General features: G+C 44.0%; 1 protein-coding gene and 1 pseudogene across 7 annotated transcripts in view; both read left to right on the forward strand.

The window, feature by feature from the left end:
* The first annotated feature begins 269 nt into the window (after window positions 1-269).
* Window positions 270-2,740, forward strand: LOC144312900 (glyceraldehyde-3-phosphate dehydrogenase pseudogene; annotated as a pseudogene).
* A 15,327-nt stretch (window positions 2,741-18,067) lies between these two features.
* PAIP1 (poly(A) binding protein interacting protein 1) overlaps window positions 18,068-20,986 on the forward strand; it is a 29,746-nt gene continuing 26,827 nt past the window's right edge. Inside the window, exons 1-2 of one of the 7 annotated variants that reach the window (XM_077896043.1) lie at window positions 18,068-18,203; window positions 19,821-19,990. In XM_077896043.1, coding sequence (XP_077752169.1) covers window positions 19,892-19,990 — 99 coding nt within the window. In that variant the 5' untranslated portion in view covers window positions 18,068-18,203; window positions 19,821-19,891. Of the gene's footprint in view, window positions 18,204-18,395; window positions 18,564-18,801; window positions 19,229-19,457; window positions 19,615-19,820; window positions 19,991-20,986 lie in introns of those variants that run through there. The other 6 variants (XM_077896042.1, XM_077896040.1, XR_013378556.1 and 3 more) reach the window with 6 other exon arrangements.

A 20,986-nucleotide genomic window follows, 5' to 3' on the forward strand; every position in this document is an offset into this window, starting at 1 on the left:
GTTCTGTTAGTCTGCGAGTGTCTCCTGATTAAAAGTGGGAAGAATCAAAAAAAAAAAAAAAAAAAAAGTGGGAAGAATCGAACGTAGACTAGAAAACGGTTCACCTACCCAAAGCTGAATCATCATCAAGTGTCAGCATGGTCTCTGCTTTGCACTTTGAGTGAAATATTTAAGATAGGCAATTCAGATATTTCTTGGAAAGAAGAAAAGAAAGAAAGAAAAGAAAGAAGAAAGAAAGAAAGAAAGAAAGAAAGAAAGAAAGAAAGAAAGAAAGAAAAGAAAAGAAAAGAAAGAAGTCAGAGAAACCCTTCCTTTAAGAACATCTCTTGTGTTTCACCAGCATAAAAGGTCATTCAACTAATGAATTCCCACTGACATCCAAAGGATGTGAAGGGAAAACTGCCCTTCTCCTAAAAAAGTTCACAGACAAGGAAGGGCACAAGCCCCATATTTTTAAAAATATAGTGGGGCTCTCTGCTCCTTCCCGTTCGACAGACAGCCGCATCTTCTGGTGCAGGGCCAGCTGCGTCCCCGAGACACGATGGTGAAGGTCAGAGTGAACGGATTTGGCCGTATTGGGCGCCTGGTCACCAGGGCTGCTTTTAACTCTGGCAAAGTGGATACTGTCGCCATCAATGACCCCTTCATTGATCTCAACTACATGGTGTACATGCTCCAGTATGATTCTACCCACAGCAAATTCCATGGCACAGTCAAGGCTGAGAACGGGAGACTTGGCATCAACAGGAAGTCCATCTTCATCTTCCAGGAGCGAGATCCCACCAACATCAAATGGGGTGATGCTGGTGCTGAGTATGTTGTGGAGTCCATTGGGGTCTTCGCCACCATGGAGAAGGCTGGGGCTCACTTGAAAGGCAGGGCCAAGAGGGTCATCATCTCTGCTCCTTCTGCTGATGCCCCCATGTTTGTGATGGGCGGGAGCCACGAGAAGTAGGACAACCCCCTCAAGATTGTCAGCAATGCCTCCTACACCACCAACTGCTTGGCTCCTCTAGCCAAAGTAATCCATGACCCCTTCGGCATCGTGGAGGGCCTCATGACCACCATCCAGGCCATCACTGCCACCCAGAAGATCGTGCATGGCCCCTCTGGGAAGCTGTGGCATGACTGCTGAGGGGCTGCCCAGAACATCATCCCTGCTTCCACTGGCGCCACCAAGACTGTGGACAAGGTCATCCCTGAGCTGAATGGGAAGCTCACTGGCATGGCCTTCCGTGTCCCCACCCCTAATGTGTCAGTTGTGGATCTGACCTGCTGCCTGGAGAAAGCTGCCGAATAGACGACATCAAGAAGGTAGTGAAGCAGGCATCGGAGGGCCCCCTCAAGGGCATCCTGGGCTACAGTGAGGACCAGGTTGTCTCCTGCAACTTCAACACTGACACCCACTTTTCCACCTTCGACGCCAGGGCTGGCTTTGCCCTTAATGACCACTTCGTCAAGCTCATTTCCTGGTATGACAATGAATTCGGCTACAGCAACCGGGTGGTGGACCACATGGTCCACATGGCCTCCAAGAAGGAAGAGCCTCCTGGACCACCAGCCCCAGCAAGAACAAGAGGAAGAGAGAGGCCCTCAGCTGCTGGGGAGTCCCTGCCCCAACTTAATCCCCCAACACACTGAGAATCTCCTGACCTCCAATTTACATCCCAGACCCCAAGGAAGGGGAGGCCCTTGGGGAGCCCTACCTTGTCATGTACCATCAATAAAGTATACTGTACCCAGCCAAAAAAAAAAAAGGAAAAAAATATATATATAATGGGAGGAAGGGGGCACCTCCAGGGTTCAGTCAGTTAAGCACAGGACTCTTGATTTGGGCTCAGGTCATGACCTCATGGTTTGTGAAACTGAATCCAGCATCTGCTCCCAGCTAAGGGAGGAGTCTGCTTGAGATTCTCTCTCTCCCTCTGCCCCTGACCCCACTCATGTGCTCTCTCTTTCTCTCTCTCTCTCTCAATAAATTTTTTTAAAAATAAAATCTTTGGGGCACCTGAGTGCCTCAGTGGGTTAAGCCTCTGACTCTTGGTTTCGGCTCAGGTCATGATCTCAAGGTCATGATATCATGGAGTCACACTCCACGCTGACTATGGGGTCTGCTTGGGTTTCTCTATCCTTCTCTTCTCCTCCATGCACAGGATCTCTTTTTCTCTCAAACAAATAAATAATTTTTTAAAAATAATAAAAACTATAATGAACTATGATAAATGTAACCATAGATTACATTTCAAGATATGGCGGTTTCAATGAAGCAGAAGTAATTAATAAGGATTAAAACTAAGCCCCTGGGATCCCTGGGTGGCACAGCGGTTTGGCGCCTGCCTTTGGCCCAGGGATCGAATCCCACGTCGGGCTCCCGGTGCATGGAGCCTGCTTCTCCCTCCTCCTATGTCTCTGCCTCTCTCTCTCTCTCTCTCTCTCTCTCTGTGACTATCATAAATAAAAAAAACATTAAAAAAAAATAAAATTAAAATAAAGCTAAGCCCCTTTCATGATATATGTAAGTCAAATCATTATGCTGTACACCTTATACACATACAGTGCTACATGTTAATTATATCTCAATAAAACTAGGGAAAACAGGGCAGCCCTGGTGGCTCAGTGGTTTAGTGCCACCTTCAGCCCAGGGCATGATCCTGGAGACCCCAGATCAAGTCCCACGTCAGGCTCCCTGCATGGAGCCTGCTTCTCCCTCTGCCTATGTCTCTCTCTGCCTCTCTCTCTCTCTCTCTCTATTTCTCATGAGTAAATAAACAAAATCTTAAAAAAAAAAAGACTAGGGAAAACAAATACTTGTTTTAAAACACTGGGGGTAAGGGTTTGCTGCTTTTCTCTTTCAAGGCTTAAAAATCAGTGGTTTCCAACTGAGGACAATTTTGTCCAACAGTGTCTGGAGATATTTTGGTCATCACACTGCAAAGAGGAGGCATCTAAGGGGTAGAGACTACGGATGGTGCTAACTACTCTACATTATACAGCTCCTTACAACAAAGACTTATCTGGGCCCAAACATCAACAGTGCTAAAGCTGAGAAACCTAGGTGTAAATGAATGCTCAGTGGGTTATTTAATTTCACCTTATGAATATTACATCGGAACAAATCCAAAGATGACATACCATTTTTCACTTTTTCTGTTAAACAGTAAGTATATGGTAATTTTTTAAATTCATTCTTCTCGTTTGTCCAACATAACTTGGTGCCTTTGCTCCAATTGAAAACATTTGTCATTTGGAAGGTTCTGTTTTAGGCCCTAATTTCCTCCGTAGTAATTACAAAATATTCACAGGAGTCCCCCAAGAAAATTGTATTAAGTTCCAAAAGTTAGTAAGTTAGTTGCTTTTGAATCTTAGAAAATACCTTGTATGGGCAGCCCGGTGGCTCAGTAGTTTGAGCGCCTGCCTTCGGCCCAGGGTGTGATCCTGGAGTCCTAGGATCGGGCCCCACGTTGGGCTCCCTGCGTGGAGCCTGCTTCTTCCTCTGCCTGTGTCTCTGCCTCTCTCTCTCTCTGTGTCTATCATGAATAAATAAATAAAATCTTAAAAAAAAAAAAGACCTTGTATAAAATTTTTGCAAAAATCTTACACCCCCTCTTAGGTTTTGTCCACATTGATATCCACTTCTTCTTCCTTAGCTTTCTCCAACCCCAGTCCCCATTTAGAAAAATACCTCTCCTCTCGGGATGCCTGGTGGTTCAGTCCATTAAGTTGCCAACTCTTGATTTCGGCTCAGGTCATGATCTCCGAGTCTTGGGATGGAGCCCCATGTTAGGCTTCCTGCTCAGAGGGAGTCTGCTTCTCTCCCTCTATATTTGCCTCTCTGCCCGCTTGTGTGATATTCAGCATTAATTGGAAGAGGATCAAGGAAAACAGACATTAAATAGCCAGCACAAAGCTAAGTAATTGGCAGTTTGTTTAAATAAAACCAGTTTGAGGGGTGCCTGCATGGCTCAGTCGCTTAAGCATCTGCCTTCAGCTCAGGTCATGATCCCAGAGTCCCAGGATCAAGCTGAGCATAAGGCTCCCTGCTCAGCAGGAAGTCTGCTTTTCCCTCTCCCACTGTCCCTCCCCCCACTCATTTCCTCCCTCTCAAATAAATAAAATCTTAAAAAATAATAAAAAAATTTAAAAACCCAGTTTGCATTTAGAATTGTTTAGAACTCAGCATACCTTTGTGGATATTGTTCTTTGCACATAGTAAGTGACAATAATAAAAAGAAAAATCTAGAGTTTTTGTTTTGTTTTAGAACATAAAAAATAATTTATCTAATGATACCTTTGGGGACCTGGGAAGATGGGGAGATGGGGGGGTCTATTAGTATCTTAGGAATGCTAAAACAAATTGCTACAAACTAGGTGGCTTAAAACAACAGAAATGCATTCCTTCAGAGTTCTGGAGGCCAGAAGTCTGATATCTAGGTGTCAGCAGACTTGATTCCTCTGGGAGTTCTGAGTGAGAAACCAACCTACACCCTTCTATCTTGTGAAGAAGCTACTAGTTGTCAGCAATCTCTTGGTGTTCCTTGACTTATAGACACAAGACTCCCAATCTCTGCCTCCTTACCACGTTGCCACTCTGTGCCCAAATCTCCACGTCCTTTCTCTTTTAAAGACACCAGCCAGGGCAGCCCTGGTGGCACAGTGGTTTAGTGCCACCTGCAGCCTGGGGTGTGATCCTGGAGACCCAGGATGGAGTCCCATGTCAGGCTCCTTGCATGGAGCCTGCTTCTCCCTCAGCCTGTGTCTCTGTGCCCCTCTCTCTCTGAATAAATAAATAAATAAATATTAAAAAAATAATAAAAATAAAGACACCAGCCAGTGGCATTAAGGTCCACCCTAAATCCAAGGTGATTTTATCTCAAGATCCTCAACTAATTACAACTACAAAGGCTGTATTTCTAAATAACAATGATGATGAGTTTGGAGGGGATGATATTTAACCCACTGCAGGGGCTTTCTGTGTTTGTGAGGGTACTAACTACAATGTAAAGAGGAGTAGTTGTTTGCTTTTTAAAAATATACATAGATTTACCAGTTCTTGAGTTTAAAGTGAAAATCCAAATTATTTGGGGGAAATTCAGGTGAAAGACATTTTGTATTAATAATTAGAAGAATGGGGATGCCTGGGTGGTTCAGCAGTTAAGCATCTGCTTTCAGCTCAGGGCGTGATCCTGGAGTCCTAGGATGGAGTCCCACATCCATCCCACATCGGGCTCCCTGCATGGAGCTTGCTTCTCCCTCTACCTATGTCTCTCTCTCTCTCTCTCTCTCTCATGAATAAATAAATAAATAAAATCTTTAAAAAATAATTAGAATGTCCTAATATATTTGTTTTGCTTTTTTTTAAGTTTAAAAAAGATTTTTTAGTACTCTCTACACCCAACATGGGGCTCAAACTTATAACAAGATTAAGAGTCATATGCTCCTCTGATTGAGCCAACCAGGCGCCCCTTGTTTTGTTTTCTTAATAAAGACTTGACCTGGGGCACCTGGGTAGTCCAGTTAAGCATCTGCCTTCAGCTTGGGTCATGATCTTTGGGTCCAGGATTGAGCTCCGCATGGGGCTCTCGGCTTGGTGAGGAGTCTACATCTCTCTCTCACTCTCCCTCTGTGCTCTAGCCACTTCTCTCTCTCAAATAAATAAATAAATAAAACCTTAAAAAATAAAAAGAAAAGAAAAACTCTCCATTTCCCCAGCCCTTCGGGGAGAGACAGTCTTGGCTGGGTCGCCTCTCATTAAACCCTTAAAATAAAGTCTCTATCATATGGCATTTTTCCTTCAATTTTTAAACATATATAACTATATATTACATAGTTACCACTCTCAAACTACTTAATTATAAAACTAATAGCAGTTAACATGTTCATATTTAATTTTAAATATTGCATTTTGATAAAAACTCTAGTTCAGATAGTTTTTTTAATAGCCTTGTGAAACATAATCTCTTTGTAGGGTTTTTTTTTTTATGCTAGATGTACTCAACACAAAAGCAAACACCAAAATTTCTAACCTTTGCTGATTGTGGACATTCCTCTCTAGTTTAACCTCCTACTTCTTTAACCATTCATTCTCAGTTCTTTTGCCAAGTAAACATGCAAATGTTTCAAATGTTCCCCTGGCTTTCTTTCCCTTTAACTCGAGTATTTTTTTTTCCTGGCAGCCCAATGTCAACTGTGCCATGACAACTTCCAGAGCTTAGTGTCCAGCCCAAACCTCTCTCTTGAGACCCATGTAGCCAATTGCCTGCTGGTCATTTCCACTGAGATACCCAGAGATATTTTAAACAGGAGAAAATTCTCTCTTATTCCTCTCCTTTTAGCTATAATAAAATACTTACTGCTTTCTAAATGTACATAGCTGTTCTACACTCCCTAGCCATTTTATATGTTTTTTTCTTCAGTCTGGAGTGCTCTCCTCGTTCTCCCTATTCTTTCCAGACTTGTGTCTCAGGCTTGTCTCTTATTTCTCTGAACTAGCACAGTGCTTGGCACAGAATAGATGCTAAATAACTGTTTTGCAGGTTGTCATAAAGAGGGAAAAAAAACTAGTGTAAGAAGATGTGTCCCAGGGTCTGGCATATAATAGATCCTTAGAAGTGTGTCCAATTTAATTTTGGAAAAGATGCAAGAGCAATTCAGTGGAGGAAAAGGAGCCTTTTCGAGAAATGGTGTTGAAGTGACTGGACATCCTTAGGCAACAAACACTCCACCCAATCCTAAGTCTCACAGTTTATACAGTAATTATAAATCAGAATGGAATACAGTCTTTTTTTTAAGATTTTATTTATTTATTCATAGAGACACAGACAGAGAGAGAGAGGCAGAGACACAGGCAGAGGGAGAAGCAGGCTCCATGCAAGGAGCCCGACGTGGGACTCGATCCAGGGTGTCCAGGATCACGCCCTGGGCTGCAGGCGGCGCTAAACCGCTGTGCCACCGGGGCTGCCCTGGAATACAGTCTTAAAGTTAAAATTGTTACCAGCTAGACCCCAAGACTTGGCCTTTACTGCCCACTCACTCTTACCCACTAACATCTGTCTTACATTTTCCCCTCAGCTCTTCTTTCAGGCTTTCCTCTAGATTCAGGCAAATGAAACCAGAAACCACCCCCCAGGTGATGGTAACTGCCCTAACACAATCTCCCTGCCGGCCAGCCCACCAAGATCATCTAAGCTAAACCTGACTCGCACGCACCTGTGTAGATGGACCAGGGTCCTGACCTAGGGAATGACCTATAATTACCTTCACTTCATTATAATACTAAAATCTCTGCCCAAGGAAGAGCCTCAGCCTCATTCACATAACATACAATGTATGTATAGTCATGTTTCCTTAAGGAGCATGTATTACCTAATGCCCTCCTGTACACAGGATAACAAGGCTTCTCTATGTAAATATTCATCTTAACCCTAAACAAAAGGAACTCATTCACCCTCTCACCTTTGGAATCCATTCCCTATGATCTCATTCGCTACAAATTGAAAGGTTTCTCTGCACAACACTCAACCTGGTGCAATTTCTGACTCACCAAAGAGCAAACTCACTTTGGTTTTGTTACAAAACCATAAAACCTTTTTAAAAAATAAGAGAAAAATCTTCAGGATCTAGGGAACAGCTTGACACCAATTGCATGATTTATAAAAGGAAAAATTGACAAATTGCATTTCATCAAAATGAGAAAACCTGCTAAAGACCAGGTTAGGAGAATAAAAAGACAAGTTACTAAATGGGAGAAAATACTTGCAAAACACTATCTACAAAGGGTGTATATGTAGAATATATAAAGAACTCTTAAAACTCAACAATTTTTTAAAATTCCAAATAGAAAGTGGGCAGGGGTTCCTGGCTCGCTCAGTTGGAGGAGGATGGAACTTTTTTTTTTTTTCGGACAGAAAGCAAGAGAGAGAGTATTAAGGGGGGTGCAGAGAGAGACGAAAACTCCCCACTGAGCAGGGAACCCAGTATGGGACTCGATCCCAGATCCCAGATCCCAAGACCCTGGGGATCATGACCTGAGCCAAAGACAGACACTTAACTGACTCACCCAGGTGTCCAGGAGGATGCATCTCTTGATCTCAGGGTTATGAATCTGTCTGGCTTCATTAGACAGTCAACACATATTTGTCAAGAGGAAGAAAAGTGTAGTGAGGGCCCTATAAGAGTTGAAACATAAAGAAGATTCAGTTGACCCTTGAAAAATGTAGAGGTTAGGAGCACTGATCCTCTCTCATCCCCTATAATTGAAAATCTATAATTGAAAATCCCCTATAATTGAAAATATAACTTTTGACTCCCCCAAAGCTTAACTAAGAGCCAACAGTTGATCAGAAACCTTACCAATAACATAAACAGTCAATTAACATGTTTTGTATACGTATTGTATACTTTATTCTTACAATAAACTAGAGAAAAGGAAATGTTAAGAAAATCATAACAAAGAGAAAATACATTTATAGTACCATATGATATTTATTGAAAAAAATCTGCATATAAGTGGGCCTGTATAGTTCAAAGCCATGTTATTCAAAGATCAACTGTACTGGCTTTGACCTTGTGCCAATAAAAAGAGCAGTATGTAGACTGTGCCAGAGAGATAGGGAAATAGAACACATCAGGAGAGCAAAGGACCTCTTACTTGATATTTATACATTAAACATTGATGTTCCTAATTGTCTTTTGAATGCCCAATTTGGACTCTGAAAATAGCATTTCTAGTTATTACATTACCTTGTTGTTAGCCAGCAAGCACTTCAGTTCAATTAGATGAACTGTGCAATTAGTAGAATGTTGCCTATTGTAATGATTCACCTAGAACTTCCCCTAAAATTTTCAACTCAGATCTCACGTTCTGACCACCACTTTCTTTCCAACTCCCTCTTTCATACTCTTGATTCCTTTTTCCTTACAATCTATCATTTATCTTTCATTTTCAATCCTTTCTCTATCTAGTTTAAGCCATGAGCAGCCCCTCAGCCCCTTCTGACTTTACTCTTCTGCCTTAACTGCATAATGATATTTCACTCCCACTAACAGGCTTCTCAAATCCTACATCAGGTTGTCAAGAGTTACTAGAGGAAAAAACATCACAAAATTGTTTGGAGCGTTACCCCTGAAAATCCCCAGTCTTCAATCTCAGCTGGACTTTTTGCAGCACCCAGCAGTTCTGTGGACTGGCCCCATTCCTAAGCAGTTTCCTCTCCCAGAGCAGCATTTGCAACCATTGCCACTTTCCTCAAACTCCCTCTCTATATGTCTCCCACCCTCACAGTAAAGACATTTCCTCCCTTTTCACTGAGAACATGGAGATCATCTTAAGTTTCCAGCACCCTCCCTCTCCTGCAATTTCTCTGCACCTGCTTCCATTTCTTAGAGAAATATTTTCCCCCCATTCAAAGTTTTTTCTGCTACTTATACTCTGAATTTGTGGCCTGCCTCCTCCTCTGGTCCTTTATTCCCTCAGTTTCCCTTTTTCCCCCTGATATTTTCCTTTTCCTCCTCATTGTCTTTAGCTAACAAATGCATCTTTCTCCCATCTTAAAAAAAAAAAAAAAAACTATAATGGCGACAAAGCATCTTTAACACACTTGTTTTACAAACTTCCCATATCTCTCCCATGTATTTTACTATCAGGTTTAGAACTGTCAATATTTCCTAATACTGACAATTGCTTGTACCCAAATCACTCGCAAATCTATATTATTCCATTTGCAAATATCATGAGAATAACCATTTATTAATTTACAGTGAGAAATATAACTCAGATAGGTTGCCTGCATCTCTGTGGCCCATTTATTCTGGAGATAAAGTGTAATATTGTTTCAGTCTGTGAACTCTGGACTTAACAGAACTGGGTTGCCCACTATTTATGTGATCTTAGGCAAGTTAATTAAGTTCTCCAAATCTCAGTGTTTTCATCTATCACATGAGATAAGTAATAGTACCTACCTCATGGGATTGTTTAGAAGATTAAATGAGGTAATTAAATGGGATAACCCATATAGTGTTTACTTAGAACACAGTATGTGCTAAATATTAGCTATTATTGTTGTTCTTTTCAAAAAGCAAATTTAGATAGATAATTGGAGGTCACTTGGTATAGCTGGTTCCCAGAGGCAGTTGTTCAGCTGTTTAGTGGCCTCAGGAAGTAAGTACTTGCCAAGGTAAGTAGAGTGCTCAAGCTCAGAGAAGGTGCACTTTAACAGATTCTTCATAATCCTAAATTTTATTGGGCCTCTTTATAATATACAACACTCATGGTCTCCCCCTTTCTTATATTCTGTTCTCCACTGCCTTCTCTCAGTTTTAGTCCTATGTAAACAGAATAAACAGATTCCTCTTATCCAACCCAGCCATTAAATTTATGCTTCTCTTTCCTCTTCTGCCTCTATCTGCTTTCCCGAAATCAACTCATTTCTCCTGTGGCTTTCAGCTATCAAATATCTAACTCTAGGCAATATCTCTCCGAACTCTAAGTCCATAATTTACGTGTCCCTTGAACAGCTCCACTTGGATGCTCCAGATGCCAAATGAAATGTCTGAAATGGAGCTAGTGAGAGTCCCCTCTTTCACTGAACCTGCTCCCCTCGGGTATACCCACTTTTGGAGACTGAAGTATCAAGGTCAGAATCCTAGGAGTCATCCTTATTTCTGGCTTCTCAGTAAGCCTCACATACACTTGTCAATTTCTTCAGCAACGTTTCTTGAATTTAGCCCTTTTCTCCAACCTCACTATCACTATCTTAGTCACCATCATCATTTGCCTCTGGAATTTCTGCTATAACCATCACAGGTCTTCCTGCTTCTAAGTCTCAGACAACTTACAGCTACTAATCTCACACCCTTCCTTAGCCTCAGCACTAGAACAGTGTCTGGCACAAAGTAGACATGCAATAAACATTTACTGAATGAGGGGTTCTTGGGTGGCTCAGCCAGTTAAGCAACTGACTCTTGATCTCAGCTCAAGTCTCGATCTCAGGGTCACGAGTTCAAGCCCTGTGTTGGGCTCCACACTGAGTAAGGAGTCTACTTAAAAAATTTTTTTCTTTTTACTGAATGAGTAAGTGAATAAATGAACCTCTGTCCTCATGGAATTATAGTTTAGCTAAGAGATCAACATTAAACAAGTAAGCATAGCAGATGTTGGAGAGATCCCAAACAGCATTCCTGGCTACCTCAGACTCAAAGAGGATTGGAGCCTTGATCCAGATGGGAGTCAAGTGCTGACTGGCTTGGACTACATTTCATAGCAGGCCCAAGAGACTAGGAGTAGAAGATAATTTACAGAAATGAGGCCCAAGAGAACAAACATGTCAGCTAATTCTTCTCTCTCTCTTAATGATGCCCCCACTAATTTATGATATATATGTTGCCATGATAATTTGGGCAGGGAGGAGTGAACTGAACTAGCTAGGAGTGTGTACAGAGTAATGGAATAAGATGGAACATCTTATTTATATGAGTTCAGCTTTAAAAGCCTTTAAAAAACCTTTAGAGATAATTTAGATTTACAAGCAGTTATAAAAAATAATATGGAGAGAGCCACACGGGTGAAACATTGGTTAAGCATCTGACTCTTGGTTTCAGCTCAGGTCATGATCTCAGGGTCTGAGATCAAGCCTCACATTGGGCTCCATATGGAGTCTGCCTAAGATTCACTCACTCTCTCCCTCTGTCTCTGCCGCTTTCACTCACTCTCTCTCTCTTAAATAAATGAATAAATCTTTTTTTTTTTAAAGAAAAATATGAAGAGCTCTTATTTATTCTTCACTCAGTTTCCCCCAATGGTAATATCTTACATAACTATGTATACCTCTAATACAATATCACATCCAGGAAATTGGCAGTGTGTTTAGCTTAGTTATATATGCACTCATTTGTGTATGTGTATACACACATACATGTATTAAGTTCTTTTTTTTTTTAAGAGACACAGAGAGAGAGAGACAGAGACATAGGCAGAAGGAGAAGCAGGCTTCCAGTGGGGAGCCTGATGCGGAACCCCATCCCAGGACCTTGGGATCAAAACCTGAGCCAAAGGCAGATGCTCAACCACTGAGCCACCCAGGTGCCCCTACCTGTATTTAGTTCTATACAATTTTATCATATGTGTAGATTCATGTGAGCACCACCACAGTTGAAAACAAAAGAATTCCATTACAAAGATTCCTCATAGCACCCACCCTTTTAACAGCCACACTACTTCCCTCTGAACCCCAGCCGCTCCGTAATCCCTGGCAACCACTAAGATATTTTCCATCTTTATAATTTTGTCATGTCAAGGTTGGATAAACCGAATCACACAATAGCCTTTTGAGATTGGCTTTTTTTCCCATTCAGTAGAATTCTTATGAGAGCCATCAAAGTTGCTGTGTATCTCAGTAGTTGTCCTTTTTCTTGCTGAGTAGTATTCTATGCACCACAGTTTAACCATTCATCATTAAAAAACATGTAGGTTGTTTCCAGTTTGGGAACAGTAGAAATGAAGCTGTAATTAAAATTTGGGTACAGGGTTTTGCATGAACATAAGTCTTCCATTTCTTTGGGATAAATGCTTAGTTTGAGCTGCTTTGACAAAATACCACAGACTGGGTGGATTAGAGAACAAATTTATTTCTCACATTTTGGGAGGCTGGGAAGTCTAAGATCAGGTGCCAGCATGATCAGCTGTTGGTAAGAGCCCTCTTCCTCAAAGAGTTAAAAATAGTTCTGCCCTACACCCAGCAATTGCACTGCTGGGATTTACCCCAAAGATACAGATGCATGAAACGCCAGGACACCTGCACCCCGATGTTTCTTTTCTTTTTTTAATTTTTATTTATTATTTATGATAGTCACACAGAGAGAGAGAGAGAGAGAGAGAGAGACAGAAACACAGGCAGAGGGAGAAGCAGGCTCCATGCACCGGGAGCCCGACGTGGGATTCGATCCCGGGTCTCCAGGATCGCGCCCTGGGCCAAAGGCAGGCGCCAAACCGCTGCGCCACCCAGGGATCCCCACCCCGATGTTTCTAGCAGCATTGTCCACAATAGCCAAACTGTGGAAAGAGCCTCGGTGTCCATCGAAAGATGAATGAATAAAGAAGCTGTGGTCTATGTATACAATGGAATATTACTCAGCCATTAGAAATGACAAATACCCACCATTTGCTTCGACGTGGATGGAACTGGAGGGTATTATGCTGAGTGGAGTAAGTCAGTCGGAGAAGGACAAATATTACATGGTCTCATTCATTTGGGGAATATAAATAATAGTGAAAGGGAATAGAGGGGAAGGGAGAAGAAATGGGTAGGAAATATCAGAAAGGGAGACAGAATATGGAAGACCCCTAACTCTGGGAAACCAACTAGGGGTGGTGGAAGGGGAGGAGGGCGGGGAGTGGGGGTGACTGGTTGGCGGGCACTGAGGGGGGCACTTGATGGGATGAGCACTGGGTGTTATTCTGTATGTTGGCAAATTGAACACCAATAAAAAATAAATTTATTATTTAAAAAAAAAAGAGCCCTCTTCCTGGTTTGCAGATGACCATCTTTTTGCTGTCCTCACATGGTGCAAAAGGAGAGGTCTCTGGTATCTTTCTTTTCTTATAAGAGGCCCATTATGGAGGCTCTATCCTCAAGACCTCATCTGAACCTAATTACCTCCAAGTATCATAATGGGGATTACAGTTTCCACACATGAATTTGGAGGAGACACAAACATTCATAGCATTCTGCCCTTCTTTAAAAACTCAGGCCCTTCTGACATGCAAGTTATATTCATTCCATCCATGGAGCCCAAAAAGTCTTTAGCTCATTCCAGCACCACACCAAAAATCTAAAGTCCAAAATCTCATGTAAATATTATCTAGGGGCCCCCAGGTAACCCAGTTGGTTGAGTGTCCAACTCTTGATCTCCGCTCAGGTCTCTATCTCACGGTCACAAGTTTGAGCCTTACACTGGGCTCCACACCTGGGGGTGGAGCCTACTAAATAAATAAATAAATATCATTAAGTTAGATATGGATGAGATTCAAGGTACTATTCATTCCGAGGTCAGATTCCCATCCAGCTGTGAAGCTATGAAACCAGTTGTGTGCTTCCAAAATACAATGATGGGACAGGCATAGGACAGACATTCCCATTCCAAAAGGGAAATAGAAAAGGAGGGGTGACAGATCCTAAGCAAATCTGAAACCTACTAGCAAATTCCATGGTATCTTAATATTCAAAACCAATCCTCAGATTTGTCTCCCATGATTATGAAGGCTGAAAAGACCCATGATTTGCTGTTTGCAAACTGGGGACCCAGGAAAGCTAGTGGTATAGTTCCAGTCCACATCTGAAGGCCTGAAAACCAGAGCACAAATGGTTTAAGTTTCAGTCCGAGGCCAGAAGACCAATGTCCTAGCCCAAGCAATCAGATAGGGTGATGTCATTCTCCCTTCCTTTTCCTTGTTGCTCTCTTTAGGCCCTCACTGGATAAGAGGACACTTTGGTCCATGGGATGCCCAGATATCTGGCCAAATATATCTGGGCATGTCTGGGAGAGATTAGCATTCAGATCAGTAGACTGAGTAAATCAGATGGCTCTCCCCAAAATGCAATTTCTGGGTTGTATAGTCATATAGTTTTAAAGGAAACTACCAGAAACTAGTTTCTAGAATAATGATACCATTTTATATTCCCACCAGCAATGTACGAGTGACTCTCTTTCTAGTTTCTCTAGCATTTGGTGTTGTCACTATTTTCTACTTTAGCCATTGTGATAAATAGATAGTGAAATCTCATTTGGGTTTTAATTTTCATTTACCTGATAGCTAATGATGTTGAACATTTTTCCCCCATGGGCTTAAATGCCATCTGTACTTTCTCTTCAGTGAAATGTCTGTTCATGTATTTTGCCCATTTCCTAACTGGATTATTCTTTCACAGTTGGGGTTTGAGAGTTCTTCATATATTCTAGATACAAGTCTTTTTTAAAAAAAATATTTTATTTATTTATTTATTTATTTATTTATTTATTTATTTATTTAAGAGAGAGAGTGCATAGGCAAGGTGGAGGGAAGGACTAGCAGGGGGAAAAGCAGGCTCCCCACTGAGCAGAGAGTCTGGCAAGAAGCTCAATTGCAGAACCCTGAGACCATGACCTGAGCTGAAGGCGGACACCCAACCAACTGAGCCACCAGGTACCCCTTGTGTCTGGTGTTGGGAGAGGTCAGTGTGAATGAAGTCTTTTGTCAGTATGTGGCTTACACATATTTTCCCCCCATATTTATGAAAACTTTCTTCTATTAGCTGGACTTGAAAGGCTGCACTTTCTACTTTCATATGGCCCAATGATGATCTTGAAGCCATTAAGTTATGGTAGGTTTATGAAAACCAATCTTCTTTTTTTTTTTTAAATTTCATCTTTAATTTAAATCTTTCAAAAAGGAAAAAATAAAATCAGTCTTCTTCTTTTTTTTTTTAATATTCATCTCTTAATTTAAATCTTTCAAAAAGTGTAAGAGAAAACCAGTCTTTTTTTTTTTTATCATCACTATTCTGGTGACCCAATAAAAAGCTGTATTGCAGGTGATTCCTATCACTGTTAAAAGCCTATTAGGTACCAAGTACTCGGCTAAGATCTAAGGCTGTAGAAATGAAAAAGGGCCCTGCGGGTGGAGTACCTGACTGGATCAGTTGGTAGAGCATTCAACTCTTGATCATGGGGATGTAAGTTTAAGACCCACAATGGATGTACAGCTTACTTTAAAAAAAGGTGTCCTCTGGGATCCCTGGGTGGCACAGCGGTTTGGCGCCTGCCTTTGGCCCAGGGTGCAATCCTGGAGACCCGGGATCGAATCCCACGTCGGGCTCCCGGTGCATGGAGCCTGCTTCTCCCTCTGCCTGTGTCTCTGCCTCTCTCTCTCTCTCTCTCTGTGACTATCATAAATAAATAAAAATTTTAAAAAAAGGGTGTCCTCTGACTTCAGAAATAGCTTAACGAAGAGGATAGAGGATAGAACAAATATTAACAATCCAGCATACTAAATGCCAAGACACAGTTTTTCCAAGATATAACTATCATAAGGGAGGCATCGAAGATTAGACAGCTTGGAGAAGTCTTCCTGGAAAACACCTTTCAAACCCAGTTTAAGGAAACAAATCCTTTCCATGGTTTACAGCAAGTCCTTTTTGCATATTATAAGACATTTTCCAATGACCCAAGTTTATCCCTACCCTCATAAATCAATAAGAAACGTGTAAATGTAGAGAAACAGCTTTTTGGATAGTTCTTTCCAGAGTCCTATATGGTACTCATGTTGGTGTGTGACTGACCTTCTGGCATTTTTAAAGTAATCTCTGTCCCCAATGTGGGGCTTGAATTTACAAGCCCAAGATCAAGAGTTGCACGCTCTACTGAGGCGCCTAGGTGGCTCAAGCCTGCTTAAGATTTTTTCTCTCCCTCTCCTCCTCCTCTCTGCCTTTCTCTCTCTCTCTCCCTCTCCATATATACATATATATATATACACAGATTTTATATATGTATAAAAGGAGTTGCATGTTCTACTGAGCCAGACAGGTGCCCCTGCCATCTTGGCATTTTGCAATACCTACGCACCTGCCACTTAGCCCTATAACAGTCCCCAGGTGGATATAGGCCTTGCAATATCTTGGCCCTTTTCTGTAAAAATGGGGCTAACTGAATGCCTATCTCCTAGGATGTGAGGACTAAATAAAAAGACAGAAGTAAAGCTCTTGAAACAGTGGCTGGCACATACTACATATTATAGTGTTGTTATAACAAAGCTAAATCCATTCATATTATCTCTCAAGGCCACCTTCCACATCTGATAAGAATAGGGCCTAAAGTTACGTAACAGTAAATTGGGAGAAGGCAAAGGATAATATCTCAATTAACCACCTTATCTAATAAAAGGAAGCTATAAAGATACCCCGATGTCACCATAGATGCAGAGTAGATTTATTCTCAAATAAGAATGTCTCAGGCATAAAAACAAAGTGCTAGCCATCATCAAAGTTCTAAGGAGAACAAAAAGAAGATGAATGCAAACAAAAGCCTGGGACAGTGTCAGGGTGTCTACTTCAGTGGAACATCAGGATAACTCACTCTCACTGTTTCTGAGTATACAATTTATGTTTCCGATTGAACAGTCCTGGGGAAGAAGTGACTGACCACTACATAAAAGAATGGGATTTTATCCTCATCCAGTTTTTACAATGTAATCTTGTCTTTGTAACATATGGCTCAGTGCTACAACATAGAATTTGAAAGATGAGGAAAATGAGGCTCAGAGAAGCTAAATCCCTAGCTTACCCAGGATCACAAAGGCATTATGGGTCAAGGCCAGGATCTAAACCAAACTCTGGCTCACTTTGAACCCGACATTCTTTCTCTACACCAAGGAACCATACTTTTTGTTGGCTTCCTGCCCTGATTTCATTCTTTTGGCCAGTAATCAACAGCACTAACCATTTATTCATGATTGCCGTCAGTAAAGCCACCTTTCTCACTCATTGAGGTAGAAATGTTAATGTTTATTGGGACAAAGAAAATGGCTAACGAGAGTTTTGATCCTAATTGGAATGATTCTCAAGATGAGGAGACTAGAAAACATGAAGTCAGGTTCAAAGGGTCACAGTCGAAGTTTATGAGGATGTTTCAATATAATCGTAAATATAGGGATTCTTTTCTTTTCATTACTTATATTCATCCTTCATTTGGCTTTATCACCTTCAGTCCTGACCAAAAAACAAAAACACAGTAATTTACACGTAACATCTAGAACTTTGTTGCCCAATGCGGTAGCCACTAGCCAAGCACGTGTACCTACTGAGCACTCGAAATGTGCCTAACTCCGAGACATGCTCAAAGCGTGAAACACACAGTGGATTTTGATTAGTACCCAAAAAGGGGAGGACGTCGCATTAATATTTCCGTATTAGTTGTATGTTGAAATGATACCGTTGGGGGTAAGTAAAATAGATCATGAAAAACAATCTCACCTGTTTCTTTTTTAACTCGTTAATGTGGCTTCTAGAAGATTTGTAATTACGTAAGTAGCTTGCATTTGGGCTCGCACTATTATTTTTTATTGGACAGGACTAGTAGACGACGAAAAAGGGGGGTAATTTCATTGAGAGGCAGTGCATTTTCCGGGCACTCCTGGACGGGAAGAGAAAAGGGAGAAGACTGGAGCCCGGGCGCCGGTAGGTAGGACCTCTCCGGGCGAATAATACCTGCTGCGAGCTGCGGGCCCGGGGCCCGGGGCGGGGGCGCATCAGTGCCCGCGTCCCTCCTTCCCCGGCCGCGGCCAACGAGGCCGCTGGCGGAGCCTGCGCGGAGCCTGCGCGGAGCCTGCCCGGAGCCTGCCCCGAGCCCGCCCCGAGCCCGCCCAGGCCTCGGCCGGCGCCGGGTCACCGAGCACACCTGCGCGCCCACGGAGGTGCGCGTCCGCGACCCCCGGCGCTGCCTCCACGCCCCCTCCCCCCGTATTTTTATTTTCCGGGCTCAACCGCCGGCCGCGTACTCGTCTCCGGAGAGCCAGCGCGCTGGGCGGGCCCGGCCGGGTAAGGGCCCCTCTCCGCCCCCGCGCGGCCCCCGCGGCGGCCAGCGCCGTCGGCCGCCCGCGCCACGTTCTCCGGGCGGGCCTGCTGGGCCGCGGCGGGCGCGCCCGGGGCCTCCGGGCCGCGGGGGGCCGCTGTGACCCGCCGCCGCCCCCGCCGCCGCGCCGGAGGCGGGGGAGCCGGGTTTTGGGGAGAATCGGCGAGCGGCGGGCAGCCGCGGGGGGCGGGCGCTCTGGAGCGGCGGGTTCGGCGGGGGCTGCGGCTGCCGTGCGCTCCGCCCGCAGCGCCGAGGAGCCAGCCGAGCGCGGCCCGCCGCCCTCCTCCTCCATGAGGCCCGAGTGAGCGCGGCGCCTCCCCCCGCGTCCCTCCCGAGCGCAGCGGCAGCGGCCCCCGGCGGCGGCGGCGGAGGAGCATGTCGGACGGTTTCGATCGGGCCCCAGGTGCTGGTCGGGGCCGGAGCCGGGGCCTGGGCCGCGGAGGGGGCGGGCCCGAGGGCGGCGGTTTCCCGAACGGAGCGGGGCCTGCGGAGCGGCCGCCGCCGCAGCCCAAAGCCCCGGGCTTCCTGCAGCCGCCGCCGCTGCGCCAGCCCAGGACGGCCCCGCCGCCCGGGGCCCAGTGCGAGGTCCCCGCCGGCCCCCAGAGGCCTCCCCGGCCCGGGGCGCTCCCAGGTACGGAGCCGCTCTCGGGGACCCCGGCCTCCCGGGCCGACGCTCCCCCACGGCCCCGCGCGCGCCGAGGCCGCCGCGCCGCCCCCGCCCCCGCGTCCCCCGCAAGCATCCCCCGAGGGGCCCGGGCGTTGCGGGGGGCGGGCCCGCAGCGGGCTCCAGACGGCGGCTGCAGGAATCCTTTGTGCGCCCCGGCTGGGGAGGGGGAGGGGCCCCTGCGCCGCCGCGGAGTTGGGCCGTCCGGGGAGGAAGTGAAAATCCGCCCCCCCCCCCCGGCCCTGGGAAGGGAGACCTTAGGCGAGCAACCGCCTCTTTTTTAACCGACTCCTTCACAAAAGAGGAAAAAAGGACAGGAGGAACCCTCGAGCATTAATTCATTTAGGAGGCAGGTATGACCGTAAAGGAGCTAGAGCCAGTCCTATTGTTCCTCCCGGCAGGCTCTCCTGGCTCTTTCTCCTGGCTTTCACCTTAAGATTCGTGACGGTGCTCGTTGGACTCTTAAAAAAACCAGCCCTTCTCCTTTGGTTCTTCCGCAGATAGTAAGTTGGTGTACAAAGGACGGAATGCATCTAACCCCTCGTTTCTCCTTTCTCAGAACCAACGAGGCCCCAGAGAGCTCCGCCTAGTTCACAGGATAATATCCCGCCGCAGAACTCGGAGTCGGCAATGGCCAAACCCCAGGTGGTTGTAGCTCCTGTATTGATGTCTAAGCTGTCTGCGAACGCTCCTGAATTTTATCCATCAGGTTACTCTTCTAATTATACAGTAAGTAGACCTTCTTTCTGCAATCGTGAATCAATACCACCGGAATAATGTGGTTATGACTCTATTTCATTAATCAGCTCGCGGGTGCTTTCTGCTACACATAAAAACATTTTCTTCGTTGCACTGATGAGGAAACAAAACTGACCCAGGAATAGATTTTGTGGTTATGATGTTCTAAACATCAGAATCCAAATGGACAGTAGATCTTGACTCCTTTCACTGCTGTATTTCCAGTACCTGTTGAGTATTTCTGCGCTAATACAGGATATAGTGAAGGGCGCTATCGATATACAAAACTAAAACTTGTGTTCAGACTTCATGGACAGTCTATAGAAGAGTGGCCTGGCAAAGCGGATTTTAAATTTGATTTCACCGGGATAGCTGAACATGCATCAGTAGTTTTAGGGTCTATTAAACCATCGTTTTGCTGCAGCTAATTTGAGGAAGGCTTTTGAATGTTACACACCTGGGCTCTGTTAAAACAGAAGTGTTCCTGGTTCTATTATGAAGAAACGCAAGGGTTTGTTTTTTGTTTTTTGTTTTTTTTTTCTTTTTTTTACGCAAGGGGTTTTGATAAAATGTTTACACAGGTCAGAAGAACTTTTAAACCTTCAGATTCACCTTTGTCAATAATGTAAGAACTTAAAAAACTGATGACACTTAAGTGGGAGAAAACACAAAGCACAGCTGGGATATATAGAAAGGAATACGTGCTGGGTAAACGCATAGCAATTAATTGCAGATACGTGGCGCACGAACCATTAGAGGGTTAAAGAAATACTTTAGCAGAAGTCTTTTCTAAAATCCTAGTTTTGTTGACATTTAACACAGAATAGTGTACATAAAGGTTAGCTAAGTTTTACAAAGTGAACGCTAAAGCAACCAGCATCCATATCAAGAAAAGGAACATTATCAACCTTTCTAGAATTTCTTCTGTCATTACTATTCTCCTATGTTAATTACTATTTTGGCTTAAGACGTTTTGCATATTTTCAA

This window comes from Canis aureus, chromosome 4 (genome assembly GCF_053574225.1).
Source record: "Canis aureus isolate CA01 chromosome 4, VMU_Caureus_v.1.0, whole genome shotgun sequence".
NCBI lineage: Eukaryota > Metazoa > Chordata > Mammalia > Carnivora > Canidae > Canis > Canis aureus.